The sequence below is a fragment of the Myotis daubentonii genome, chromosome 1 (assembly GCF_963259705.1).
Source record: "Myotis daubentonii chromosome 1, mMyoDau2.1, whole genome shotgun sequence".
Lineage (NCBI taxonomy): Eukaryota > Metazoa > Chordata > Mammalia > Chiroptera > Vespertilionidae > Myotis > Myotis daubentonii.
This window is the reverse complement of record NC_081840.1, coordinates 147713797-147728921: the sequence shown is the minus strand read 5'-3', so window position 1 is coordinate 147728921 and position 15125 is coordinate 147713797. Positions and strand designations below refer to the sequence as shown.

Here is a 15125-nt window from a genome sequence, read left to right as displayed (position 1 = left end):
TCGCGGCCCGCCAGCGCTCTCAGCTCAGGTGGGCAGCAAAGGAGCGGGGTGCGCTGCCTGGGGGCGGCTCACCTGGGCGATGCCGGCGCCCATCAGCCCACCGCCGATGACCGCCACGTGCTTGATGACGATCTTCTTCGCCGTGGCTGAGGCCGTGGACGAAGAGGACACACTGCGCACAAACTGCCTGGTTACGAAAGCCATGGTGCTGCGGGCAACACGGAGGCGGCCCCGGCGTCCAGACTCAGCGAAGGCGCGACTGCGACGCTCCGACAGCCACCGGACCTCTGGGGGCGGAAACCAGGCTGCCCCGCCTCCCGGCGCTCCCCGGGCGTTATAGTGACGTCACCGGAGGCGGGGCGGAGCCCCGCGGCCCGCTCAGCTCATTGGCGGAGGCCGTGGGGACGGCTTTCCAGCGCCGGAGCGCGGCGTCCACGTGGGCTGGCGCGGGCCACCGCCTTCCGCCGCGGAGCTGGGGGCCCTCAGCCTCGGAGCCTGGGGTTGGACCCCGGGTCGCAGCGGGGCAGGGCGGTTAGCGCGCAGGCCATTCCTCGGAAAGCCACGGACGCCTGGTAAGATGGAGGCGTAGTGTTGACTTCTTAAATCATCGCCTTGGATGCTCGTGCAAACCTCAGCGCTGAGTTTATACGGGATCTTTGGTGGTTGGTGATGAAGGGACCCAAAATGAGCAACCTTGATTCATGTCACCTAGTAACCAGCTCTAGGGATTATTTTATTACGGTGGATAATGAGTGTTGTCTGCTAAAACGGAAAGAAACTAACTGCTCAACAATCGAAATAAATGTCTAAGAGACCATGAGTCCCAATGTAAAGATCACGCCCAGGGAGTTAGTTACCCATTTCAACGTTAGATATCTGACGGCTTAAGGTCAAAGGGCAACCTTTGGAGAGTCATTGATACCAACTAGGCTAGTGGCCCTCGTGTGAGTAATTTCGAGTTACTATAACTTAGTAATAGAGAACGTTATTCATTTAATTTTTTTTCTTTATTGATTAAGGTATTACATATGTGTCCTTTTCCCTCACAAACTCACCATCAAATCAAAAGTAGGCCTCCTCCTATGGGACGTAGCTATCATAAGGAATTCTGTGTTCACCATTCCTTTGCTTTGATCTCATCTAATCCTGTAAAAATATGGGAGAAGCACTTTTGCTGAGGACTGCTGGGCTTGGGGGAGATAGGGTCACATCCAAATAGTGAAGTTCATTAAATGCTAGAATGTAGCAAATGTAAAACTCCATGGGATCAGAAATGGAAAAGGAAAATTACACAGAGAAGCCCGGTAATTTAAAGAATAAGTGTATTAGAAAAGAAAGGTTTCAAGCCAGAGGAAGCAGCACATGGCAAAGGTAGAAACAAGAAAATATTGCTTCAGGAGAAGGATGAGGAATTAGGTGTGATGAGAGCAAAGATGATAAATTAGGAGGATGCATGGATGATTCTTTAATGGATTTTAACCTTTCACTCTCAGTTACAAGTTGTGTCTAATGTAAGGCCAAACATGTTCTAATGACAGTGTTGTCACTATATTTTTTTAATTTAATTTTTTCCATTCAATATTTTTTCCATTGATTTTTAGAGAGAGTGAAGTTGGGGGGAGAGAGGAACATCAATGTGAGAGAGACACATTGATTGGTTGCCTCTCACATGCGCCCTGACCCAGGGGCCCTGGATCAAACCTGCAACCGAGGTACTCGCCCTTGACCCGGAATCAAACCTGAGACCCTCGGGTCCATGGCTGACGCTATAACCAGAGAGCCAAACCAGCCAGGGCAGTGGTCGGCAAACTGCGGCTCACGAGCTACATGCGGGTCTTTGGCCCTTTGAGTGTGGCTCTTCCACAAAATACTGACTTCTGCGCATGGGCCATGAAGTTTCAATTGCACTGTACATGCGCACCCGCACGTGGTATTTTGTGGAAGAGCCACACTCAAGGGGCCAAAGCCCCGCATATGGCTCTCGAGCCGCAGTTTGCCAACCACTGGGCCAGGGCATCACAATATATATTCTGTAAATGTGTGTAATGTCAAACAATGCCAAGAATGATGCATTTGCAGATCCATGATTTGTTTTCCTCAGGAAAGAAAGAATAACCAGTGCTGTATTATTTTAAAAAACTGTTTTATTGTTTAAAGTATTACAAAGAGAATTATATATGTCTCCTTTTTTTTTCCTCCCCTTGACCTTCCCTTAGCCTCCCATACCCCCCAATGTCTTGTGTCCATTGGTTATGCTTATATGCATGCATACAAGTCCTTCGGTTGATCTCTTACCCACCCCCCTAACCCTCCCTGGCCTTCCCGCTGTAGTTTTGACAGTCTGTTCGATGTTGCTCTGCCTCTGTATCTATTTTTGTTCATCAGTTTATAATGGTCTTAATTATCCATAAATGAGTGAGATCATGTGGTATTTTCTTTCATTGACTGCTTATTTCACTTTGCATAATGCTCTCCAGTTCCATCCATGCCATTGCAAATGGTAAGAGTTCCTTCCTTTTTAGAGCAGCATAGTATTCCATCGTGTAGATGTACCACAGTTTTCTAATCCATTCATCTGCTGATGGGCACTTAGGCAGTTTTCAGATCTTAGCTATGGTAAATTGTGCTGCTATGAACATAGGGGTGCATATATCCTTTCTGATTGATGTTTCTGTTGATGTTTCTGTTTTCTTGGGATATATTTCTAGAAGTGGGATCACAGGGTCAAATGGGAGTTCCATTTTTAACTTTTTGAGGAAACTCCATACTGTCTTCCATAGTGGCTGCACCAGTCTGCATTCCCACCAGCAGTGCACAAGTGTTCCCTTTTCTCTGCATCCTCTCCAGCACTTGTCGTTTGTTGATTTGTTGATGATAGCCATTCTGACAGGTGTGAGATGATAACTCGTTGTTTTGACTTGCATTTCTTAGATGATTAGTGACTTTGAGCATGTTTTCATATGTCTCTTGGCTTTCTGAATGTCCTCTTTTGAAAAGTGTCTATTTAGGTCCTCTGCCCATTTTTTGATTGGATTGTTTATCTTCCTTTTGTTAAGTTGTATGAGTTCCCTATAAATGTTGGAGATTAAACCCTTATAAGTGATAACATTGGCAAATATGTTCTCCCATGCAGTGGGCTTTCTTGTTGTTTTGTTGATGGTTTCTTTTGCTGTGCAGCAGCTTTTTATTTTGATGTAGTCCCACTTTTTTATTTTCTCTTTAGTTTCCAATACCCTAGGAGCTGTATCGGTGAAGAAATTGCTTCGGCATATGTCTGAGATTTTGTTGCCTTTGGATTCCTCTAGTATTTTTATGGTTTCCCGTCATACATTTAAGTCCTTTATCCATTTTGACTTAATTTTTGTGTATGGTGTAAGTTGGTGGTCTAGTTTCATTTTTTTGCATGTATCTGTCCAATTTTCCCAACACCATTTATTGAAGAGACTGTCTTGACTCCATTGTATGTTCTTGCCTCCTTTGTCAAATATTAATTGAGCATATTGGTTCGGGTCGATTTCTGGGCTCTCTATTCTATTCCATTGATCTATATGTCTGTTCTTGTGCCAGTACCAGGCAGTTTTGAGAACAGTGGCTTTGTAATACAGCTTGATATCTGGTATTGAGATCCCACCTACTTTGTTCTTCTTTCTCAGGATCGCTGCAGCTATTTGGGGTCTTTTTTTTTATTCCAGATGAATTTTTGGAGAGTTCGTTCTAGGTCTGTGAAATATGCCGTTGGTATTTTAATGGGAAGTGCGTTGAATTTATAGATTGCTTTGGGTAGTATGGACATTTTAATGATGTTGATTCTACCAATCCAGGAACGCAGTGCTGTATTTTTGAGTGATTCAAGTCTGAGGCTATCTGTATTATGTAAACATGTGATGTTGAGAAAGGACCACTGAGTGAGAGGAGCCCTGGCTCAGTCCCTGGTGGGCAGTATGGCCATCGTCAGACACCTCCTGGGCTCCAGTGTCTTTGTCTATCAGAAGAAACATTTGGACAGATAACTTTGCAGCTGTTTTATACTGAGAGTCTAACTCCCATTTTCAGTCTTCTGAAGCAAGGGCCACCCTGCCCTAACTCCTGCACAATCCTGATCAGATGACAGTTACAATAGAATCATTCTCCTTTTGCCAGGACTGCTAGTCTTTTCCCAAGTGTGGCCTTGGGCTTTCGGGTGCCCAGTAACGATTTCTGTGGTCCTTGCCTTGCACAGTCACCCTGTTCTTGGGGTCATGCTTCCTTTCTGCAGAATGGAGTGCTAGGAAGTGTGACCTTGGTCATTGAGCAAAGAAAAGGGCTGGCACAGAGAATGGAGTAAGTAATGACTACTTTGTTTTGTCCTACAAATGGACAATTGTAATATTTAAAATATTGATATCAAAGAAGCATTATTTTAAAATATACATGGTGGTGGGCTCTGGGAGTGGCAGAAGCAGGGAGTGCAGTTGGCCCTTTCCCTCCAACAAATTGGCGGTAAACAGAAAGTGTCAAAGCCTTCCAGTCAGCCTGCTTTGTGAGGTAGGCAGGCAGAGCAGAGCTGACACCGTCTTCACACTGTCATGTGATAGACACAAGGACAGCGGGTGTTAATCAGAACACTAATGGGCGAGGATTCACCGAGTACATTGGAATTTTCCTTCTGTTTGTGGGAAATTAATGATTTCTGGCTTACGGGGGAAACAGTGTTTTGTTGAGTGCTTTTTAGATTTCATATGGCAGAAAACCAGATTTCATGTGACTACTCAGGGTGGCCCAAGAGCAAAGCCCAGAAAGTTCAATCAGAAGCTAACCTACTGCAAAATTAGTGAAGGTTGACATTGCCACACTTGTCAGCAGTGTTTTCAAGGAAATTAGTCATATGATATGCATAAAGTATATGGTTAGCTTGAGAAGGGCAGTCATGTATTGCTGTGTCCCACTGAAAGATATTCTCTTATAAAACATATAAGGCAAAATCTCTAATAACACTGAACAATTTTACAAATAATTTTATCTTCTTTAGCTTTTAGAAAAAAAATTATTATGGCAAACTTTAAGCTTTGATCATGTTAGCAGCTCTCTACTTTTACCTTTTCCTCTACTGAGGAAACTCATTAAATCCTCACAATTACCCTATTTGATAGGTACTAAAGCTACCCCTCTTTTATATGTAAGGAAACAGGTCCAGAGAGGTTCAGAAACTTGGTCAAGGTCACACAGCTAACCAATGACACAGGCAGAATTCAAACCCAGAACAGTCTGTTTTCAGGGCTTGTGTTCTTAACCTTTATACTGTTTTGTCTCTCTTCATAACAGCCCAAGGCTACCACTGCTATTCTCCTCTGAAAGTGAAGAAATCAAGGTTCCAAACAATTAAATCATTTATTAAATGTAACCTACCTAATAACTGGCCAGGTTCAGATTTGAACCAACTCTGACCTCAAGGCTCCCACTCATTTCATACTTTTTGTACTCCTTAGAAAGTTCCCTTGCTGTTAGACTGAAAAAAAAAAAATAAAAATGGGGGGGTGTGGTTTCTCGTAAATGTTATATATGTCTGAATTTGAAACTTAACTGCTTTACTAATATTATAAAGGTTAAACAGATTAATTTACTTAGACATTCTTACAAAGAAACTCCAGAATTGCAACTTTCACACAATGATTCCCAATGTTTACATCTGTAGACTCTACAAGAGCCATGGGTGGTTTTGTGGGGGGGTTTTAATTACAGTTGACATACAATATTAGTTTCAGGTGTTCGGTCCCATGATTATACATTTATATAACAAAGTAATCACGCCAATAAGTCTAGCACCATATATAGTTACTAGAGGCCCAGTGCACAAAAATGTGTGCACTCGTGGGGGGCGGTCCCTCAGCCCGGCCTGTGCCCTCTTGCAGTCTGGGACCCCTCGGGGGATGTCCACCTGCTGGCTTAGGCCTGCTCCCTGGGAGACCAGGCCTAAGCTGGCAGTCAGACATCCCTCTGGCAGCCCGGCAGCCCTCGGGGGATGTCCACTTGCCAGCGGGGAGCAGGCCTAAGCTGCAGTCGGACATCCGTAGCGCTGCTGAGGAGGCGGGAGAGGCTCCCGCCACCACCACTGTGCTGGCAGCCGTCAGCCTGGATTGTGGCTGAGCAGAGTTCCCCCTGTGAGAACGCACTGACCACCAGGGGGCAGCTCCTGCATTGAGCGTCTGCCCCCTGGTGGTCAGTGTGTGTCATAGTGCCCAGTCATTCCCAGTCGTTCTGCTGTTAGGGTCAGTTTGCATATTACCCTTTTATTATATAGGATTATTATATAGGATTACAATAGTATTGACCATATTCCCTATGCAGTATTTTACATTCTCATGAATATTCTGTAACTACTAATTTATATTTCAAAATGCCTTCATCTTTTTCACCCAACCTTCCAATCCCTCTCCCATCTAGCAACTGTCAAAATGTTATCTGAGTCTGTTTCTGTTCTGCTTGTTTATTTTGTTTTTTAGATTCCACATATAAGTGAAATCATCATTGGCATTTGTCTTTCTCTAATTTATTTCACTTAGCATAATACCCTCTAGGTCCATCCATGTTGTTGCAGATTTCATTCTTTTTTATGGTTGGGTGATATTCCATTGTATATATGCACAACTTCTTTATCCATTCATTTCTTGTTGGACACTTAGGTTGCTTCCATATCTTAGCCATCCTATATAATAAAAGGCTAATATGTAAATTGTCCCCATAGGCAGGTTCCACTGACCAGGAGTTAGATGTGTGCTGATCACCAGGAGGTGGTGTGGGACATGGTGGGTATCGGCGACGCAGTCCTGGCAGCGGGCGGCAGTGGAGGTGCTGCCGGCCCCTAATAGGCCCCTATGAGAGTGGGTGGAGCAGGTGAGCAAGGCGGGTGCTAGTGGGGGCCCCAATTGCCCCACCGGTCACCCCACAGATTGGCCCTGATTGCTGACCAGGCCTAGGAACCCTACCTGTGCACAAATTACGTGCACTGGGTCTCTAGTTGTAAATAATGCTGCAATAAACATGTGGGTGTATATGTCTTTCCAATTTAATGTTCTGGGTTTCTTCAGATAAATACCCAAAAGTGGAGTTACTGGGTTCTTTGTCTATTACTGTAGCTTTTGTTTTAAAGTCTATTTTATCTGTTATAGGTATTGCTCCCTAGCTTTTTCACTTGTTTTAACCCATTTGCATTTAAAGTAATTGTTGATAGATGTGGATTTATTGCCAGTCTGTTTATTATTCATACTAGGGGCCCGGTGCACGAAATTCGTGCACTGGGTGTGTGTGGGGGGGGGGAGTTTCCCTCAGCCCAGCCTGCCCCCTCTCACATACTGGGAGCCCTCAGGCGTTGACCCCCATCACCCTCCAATCGCAGGATCGGCCCCTTGCCCAGGCCTGACACCTCTGACAGAGGTGTCAGGCCTGGGCAGGGGACCCTCATTTCCCCCCCATCGCTGGTTCTGCCCCCAGCCCAGGCCTGATGCCTCTGGCCCAGGCATCAGGCCTGGGCAGGGGACCCCCAGACCCCTCCGATTGCTGGCTCTGCCCCTTGCCCAGGCCTGATGCCTCGGGCAGAGGCGTACACCCCCATCACCCTCTGATCACCTGATCGGCCCCTTGCCCAGGCCTGACGCCTCCGCCAGAAGTGTCAGGCTTGGACAGGGGACCCCCATCTTCCCCTGATCACTGGCTCTGGCCCCCGCCCAGGCCTGAGGCCTCTGGCCCAGGAATCATGCCTGGGCAGGGGACCCCCATCTCCCTCTGATCGCTTGCTCCACCCCCCGCCCAAGCCTGACGCCTCTGACCCAGGCTTCAGGCCTGGGCAAGGGGACCATCATATCCCCCCAATCCGCGGCTCAGCCCCCGGCCCAGGCCTGATGCCTCGGCCAGAGGAGTTGACCCTCATCACCCTCCGATCACCAATCACCGGATCGGCCCCTTGACCAGGCCTGAGGCCTCCGGCAGAGGTGTCAGGCCTGGGCAGGGGACCCCCAGCTCCCCGCGGTTGCAGGCTCCGCCCCTGCCCAGGCCTAACGCCTCTGGCTGAGGTGTCCGGCTTGGGTAGCAGGGACCCGCAGCTGCAGCGGCCCCGTGATCGTGGGCTCCGCTTTAGGCCCAGGCAAGGGACGCCTAGCTCCCGGGACTGCCAGCTTTGACCGTGCTCAGCTCCCATCGCTGGCTCCACCCCTACTTCCTGCTATCACTGGCCAGGGCGGCAAAGGCCCCTGATTCTCCGATCATGGCTGGGGGGCAGGGCAAAGGCGGCCCCAGGGCTGCCTTTGCCCTGCCCCCCAGCTCTTAGCTGCCCCCTGGGTTTTCAATCACTGTCAGTGGCAGGGGGCTTCTTCCTGCTTTCCCTTTCACCTCCCTGCATTGTGCCTACATATGCAAATTAACCGCCATCTTGTTGGCAGTTAACTGCCAATCTTAGTTGGCAGTTAACTGCCAATCTTAGTTGGCAGTTAATTTGCATATAGCCCTGATTAGCCAATGAAAAGGGTATCGTCGTACGCCAATTACCATTTTTCTCTTTTATTAGTGTAGATTTTTTATCTTTTTTAAAAAATATATTTTATTGATTTCAGAAAGGAAGGGAGAGGGAGAAAGAGACCGAAACATCAATGATGAGAGAGAATCATTGATTGGCTGCTGCCTGCACACCCTTACTGGGGCTCAAGCCCACAACCCAGGCATGTGCTCTGACGTGAATTGAACCAAGACCTCCTGATGCTCAACCACTGAGCCACACCAGCCAGGCTCTTCTTCTTCTTAAAGAAGTCCCTTTATCATTTCTTGTAATATGGTTTGGTGGTAATGAACTCCTTTAGCTTTTTCTTGTCTGGGAAGCTCTTTGTAAGTCTTTCAATTCTAAATGATGGCTTTGTTGGGTAGAGTAATCATGGTTTATGTCCTTGCATTTCATCACTTAGAATATTTCTTGCCAATCCCTTCTGACCTGCAAAGTTTCTGTTGAGAAATCAACTAACAATCTTATGGGAGCTCCCTTGTAGATGACTATCTGATTTTCTTTTGCTGTTTTTAAGATTCGTTATCTTTAACCTTTGGCATTTTTATTATGATGTGTCTTGATGTGGGCCTTTTTGGGTTCATCTTGTTTGGGACTCTGCTTCCTGGACTTGTATGTCTATTTCCTTCACCAGGTTAGAGTACTTTTCCATTGTTGTTTTTTCAAATAGGTTTTCAATTTCTTGCTCTCTCACTTCTCCTTCTGACACCCCCATGATAGACATGTTAATATGCATGAAGTTGTCCCAGAGGCTCCTTAAAACTATCCTCATTGTTTTGGATGCTGTTTTTTTTTTTTTTTTTTGCTGTTCTGATTGAATATTTTCTGCTTCCTTATATTTTGAATTGCTGATTTGATTCTCAACTTCATCTACTCCACTGTTGACTCCTGTAATTTATTCTTCATTTCAGTTAGTGGATCCCTCATTTCTGTCTGGTTCTTTTTTGTGGTTTGTGTCTTTTTTTTTTTTAATGCTGTTGAAATGCTAAGTTTCTTGAGCATGTTAATAACCATTGTTTTCAACTCTGTATCTGGTAATTTGCTCCATTTCATGTAGTTCTTTTTCTGGAGATTCATCTGGCTCTTTTATTTGAGACCTATTTCTTTGTCTCCTCATTTTGACTTCTTCCCTGTGCTTGTCTCTATGTATTAGGTAGAGCTGCCACATCTCCCAGACTTGATAGAGCGCCCTTGTATAGTAAGTGTCCTGTAGGGCCCAATGGCACAGCCTCCCTAATCACTTGAGCTAGGCACTCCACGTGTGCCTCTATGTGGGCTGCGTGCACTATCCTGTTGTATTTGAGCCTTGATCGCTATTGGTATCACCAGGAAGGATTGATCCCTAGGCTGATTGGCTCCAAAGGCTAGCTGCAAGTAAAGTGGAGGAGCTGCTAGGGGCCAACCTGATGGAGTAGGACTTGTGTCAGCAGGGCATTGGCATCCACCAAATCTTCCCCTGAAGTTGTTCATTGGTTGCACTGGCTTTGGGGCCTCCCAGAAGGTGTCAGCCACCACCTGTGCCTTGCCTAGGACCATCCAGCATGAGGTACAGAGCAGTCTGTAGATGGCTGCTTCTGTGCTGGGCTTGGAGGTGCCAGGGAGAGGCCAAGCTGTAAACCAAGGCTGGCTGCCTCTACTGTCAGTTCTATGGCCACTTAGCAAGAGGTATGGGGTACATAGAGAGCAGATGGTGCTTGTTTGAGAGATTTTAGTAAAAGTCTGAAGCATGTGCCAAGACAGGCTATTCTTATGGAAAAGCCTCTAGAAACTCCATGTTTACCTATGACCTCAAATTTGGTGGGGTGGGGATCTCAGGGAATCACCAGGGCAGAGTAAACAGTGATAGATATGGCACCCTCCTGCCAGCTCTGTTGTAGGAGGGTTCATCAAAAAAAACAATGGCCTCTGCCAGCACTTTTGTTTGGGAGAAAGCTCCCCCCCCACCCCCCGCTTTCTCCCTGATTCTAAACAATTCAGTTCCTCCGCAGTGTCCCTGGTGCCTTTTCAGCTGCTACCCCAGTGCTGGAGCTCAGAGGGAGTGAATCAAAGTAAGTCTGTGTGCGGGCCCTTTAAGAAGAATAGCCTGGTACTCCAGCAAACTCCATCTTTCTCAGCCTCAACCCCCACTGGTTTTTATAGCCAGAAATCATGAGAACTTCTCTTCCCAGTACTGGAACCCTAGGACTGGGGGCCTGCTGTTGGGCTGATACCCCTTACTCCCCTAAAGCCAAGTTATCCCTCCTAATTTTTATCTGTCACACGTGGGTGTTCTGCATCTCTGCCCCTCCTACCAGTCTCGTGTGGCTTCTTTAAATCCCTAGTTGTAGAACTTCCATTCAGCTAAATTTTAGGCAGTTCTGAATGATGGTTGCTCTGTAGTTTAGTTGTAATTTTGATATGGTTTGGGAGGATGTGAGTACCATGTTTATCTATGCCACCATCTTGACTGGAAGTCTCAGCATTTCCTATAAGGCAGGTCTTGTGGTGGTAAATTCTCTCAGCTTCTGTATATCTGGAAAAGTCTTTATTTCTCCCTCATATCTAAAGCATTACTTTACTAGATATATTATTACTAGATGGTGATTTCTCTCTTTCAATAATTTGAATATTTGATTCCACGGTCTCCTAGTTTGTAGGGTTTCTGCTGGAAAATTTGATGATGATCTAATGGGGTTTCCTTCATATGTTCTCATCTTCTATTCCCTGGCCTTGAGAATTCTTTCTTTGTCATTAATTTTGACAGGTTTAATATATTATGCCTTGGAGAAGGCCTTTATGGATTTAAATAATTAGGTGTTCTATTAGCTTTTTGGATTTGAGGATCCAGTTCTTTCCATAGATTTGTGAAGTTTTTGTTGATTATTTATTTGAATAGGCTCTTTTATTCTTAGCATTTTGATGAATTTATTTTGGGATAAGATTGGCTGATAAAATTTAATAGGCTATTAGTTCCCTTCTCACACACTTTTTCTTCTGGTATATCCATTATTCCTATATTGCTCTATCTAATGGAGTCAGATAGTTCTTGTAGAGTTCTTTCTTTTTATTCATTTAATTTTTTACTCTCGATTCTCTTATATTCCACCTGGGTCATTTCTAAATTTCTGTCTTCTATATCACTAATTCTTTCCTCCATCTGGTCTGCTCAATTTCATATGCTCGCTAGTTCATTCTTGATCTCATTGAGTTCTTTAGCTCCAGAATTTCTGTTTATTTATTTTTTATAGTTTTAGTCTCTTTGGTAAATACTTTTTTGTCCACTGATTTTATTTTAAAGCTTGTTGAATTATTTTTCTGAGTCTTCTTGTACTCATTAAGGGTTTTTTTAAAACCTCAATCTTGAATTCTCTGTCACTTAAGTCACAGTATTCAATACCTTTGTTTTCTGGAGATTTTTTTAAAAAATTCCTTTGTTAACTTGGTTATTCATTGTTCTTTGTGGATTACTTCTCTGCCTGAGCATTTGTGGGAATGGAAACTTAGAAAAAAAAAATTACCACTTCAGTGTTTTGCAAGTTGATAAGTAGAGGTTTTTCTTTTGTTTTCCAGTAGGTGGTGCTAAAGCACAAATTTTTATTCTGGAATCTCTGTGGAGCAGTGATACCTCAGCCATGAAAAATGCCCCATATTTCTTAAGGAGGTGGACATCCCCTTTACATTGGGTTGCCTCTGTCATTGTATCTGTCACTCCCATAGATTGGGAAATGGTGGGGTGTGGGTCTTCTATATGTTCTTGATGCTGCCTTCTTGTAGCCAGAAGCCACCAGCCAGAGCTGCTCAGTGTGAGCAGACCCAGCTGCCTCTACCAGGCTATGCTGATGTGGGTGGGGAAAGATGGGCAGGGGCATACTGGTTGACATATCTGGGACTCTGTTTCTCTTCAGTGGATTTAGACACAAAAGGTACAGATCATCACATCACCATGCTGTTCACAGACCACATATTCAGCTCCTTTGTGATCTGCCAAGTAAGGGTTTTACGGCCAGATTAGGCCACAGGTGGGTGGGGTGAGCTGGTTCCCACTCTGCTAAATTCTCTGTCTGGTGCTGGTGGGATAAGGAATGCTGCAACCCGTTACACTGCTACTCTGCTCCTTGGCCCAGCCTCAATGTGTGCCAGCCACCTAGACCCAATTACTGCCTCTGCTGTCTGCTGGGGCCAGAGTAGGCACCAGACTGCACACGGCTTCTGTCTCTATCTTCCCCTCACCCCCTGTCCTGTCTCTGCCATTTGCTCAGATATGCCCACATTCAGGTGTCTCAATGCCTGTTAGCAGGGAATCCTTTGTAGAATTAGAGTTGTCCAACTTGTAACTTCAAGAGGAGAGTTGGAGGTCCTCTCACATCACCATGCTGTTCACTGTCCTACAGTGATTTTTGATTTACGAAAATATGCAGAGATGGTGTAGAGAGTTCACATATTCCCCTCACCCAGCTTCCCTTGATTGTGACATCTTACATAACCATGGTACCTTTGCCAAAAAATAATAAGAAAATAACATTGGTATAATACTATTCACTAAACTCCAGACTTTATTGTGATTCACTATTGTTGTTTTTCCCTTAATATAGTATTTTGTTCCAGGATCAAGTCTGGTATACCACTCATTTAGAAATAGATACTTTAAGAACCTTTGTGCTTATACTTAATTGTTATCCAGAAATGTAGTTCCAGTCTATATTGCCACCAATCGTATATCAGTTATTTTCCTCTGTAAAATTATCTTTAAATTCCAATGGGTAAAAAATAGTATCTTACTGTTTAGTTGCATTTTTTAAGAATTTAAATATTATTTCACACATTGGTCATTTGTATTTTCAATTTTTTGTATCTTGTGCCTATTTTTAAAAGTAGGATATTCTACTAATCAAATTATTCACACTTTGTACATTAAGGATATTAAAATTTTGCCAAAGATGATACAATAATTTTTTATGGTTTGCCAATTGTTTTTTGGCAATAGTTTTTAAATTTTATATCATTAAATCTGTTCTGTTTTATTTTTATGATTGAGTCCACTACTTTTTTATGCTTAGAAAAGTAGCTCCCCATTCTTATATCAAAAGTCTCATACATAGATATGTACAGATACATTATTATTACTTTTTAGACCTTTGGGGGTTAATTTTGATGTGTGAAAAGTGGGGAAAATGTTACTTTAATTTATAAATAATTAACCAGTTGCTCTAGCTCTGTTTTTTAAATATTGTTTTCTGCTCCTTCATAGTGTAATGCCACTTTTATACACTAGAAGACATAGGTCTGTGCTTTCTATTTTATTTCATTTGTTAATTCTGCTGTTAGTACAAAACAGTTTTATGATTCATTATTCTAAGAGATAGTATTTATCAAGTTGCATATATGGCAGATCATTTTCAACAAGGGTACTAAGACCATTCAATGGGAAAAAGACAATCTTTTCAACAAAGGGTGCTGGGAAAACTGTGTATCCACATGTAAAGGAATGAAGTTAGATCCTTACCTCATGCCATGTGCAAAAACGAACTCAAAATGGATTAAAAACTTTGCATAAAAGCTAAAACTATAAATCTCTTAGAAGAAAACAGATGGAAAGCTTCATGACATCACTAATCATCAAAGAAATGCAAATTAAAACTACAATGAGGTATCACCTTACAACTGTCAGAATGGCTATCATCAATAAATCAACAGTGTTGGCGAGGATGTGGAGGAAAGGGAACTTTCATGCATTGTTGGTGTTGTCATTGGTGCAGTCACTATGAAAAACAGTATTGAGGTTCCTCAAAAAATTAAAAATATAACCACCATGTGACCCAGCAATTCCACTTCCGGATATTTATCTGAAGAAATCCACAACACAAATTCAAAAAGATACATACACTCCTATGTTTATTGCAGTGTTATTTACAGTGGCCAAGATCTGGAGGCAACTTAAGTGTCCATCAATAGATGAGTAGATAAAGAAAATGTAGAACATAAATAGAATGGAGTATCACTCAACTATAAAAAAGAATGAAATCTTGCCATTTGCAACTACATGGATGGACCTAAAGGATATTATGCTGACTGAAATAGGTCAGACAAAGAAAGACTAATACCATACAATTTTACATATGAAATCTAAAAAGCAAAATAAACAAAACAGAAACTAACTCATGGATAAAGATAAATTGATAGTCACCAGATGGGAGAGGGGTTGGGGCGATGAGTGAAAAAGGTAAAAGGGTTTAAGAAGTACAAATTGTCACTTATAAAAACAGTCACAGGGATGTAAAGTACAGCTTAGGGAATAGAGTCAGTACTGTAACTATATGTAGTGTCAGACGGGTACTCGACTTATCGGAGTGACCACATCATAAGGTATATAAATGACTAGGCACTATGTTGTATATCTGAAACCAGTATAATATTGTATATCAACTGTAATTAAAAAATTAATTTTAAAAAATAAATTTAAAATATACTTTGCCACAAGAGCTTGTTTAGGTTCATCCTTTCCTTAAATAATGCTGGACTTCAACTTGGCAAATAAGAAACTTGGGCTGTGATACAGTTGTGAGAGTAAGTGTATTACCCAACTGTCTAAATGCTTATATAATACTGTGTCTATCGCTTTCTT

The 15125-nt window shown here is 43.4% G+C and overlaps 1 protein-coding gene across 1 annotated transcript in view; it reads right to left on the bottom strand.

The window, feature by feature from the left end:
- The window catches only part of HADH (hydroxyacyl-CoA dehydrogenase), a 47316-nt gene extending 47013 nt beyond the window's left edge, over nucleotides 1-303 (bottom strand). Inside the window, exon 1 of the mRNA XM_059661970.1 lies at nucleotides 73-303. Coding sequence (XP_059517953.1) covers nucleotides 73-204 — 132 coding nt within the window. The 5' untranslated portion in view covers nucleotides 205-303. The remainder of the gene's footprint in view (nucleotides 1-72) is intronic.
- Between the last annotated feature and the right edge of the window lie 14822 nt (nucleotides 304-15125).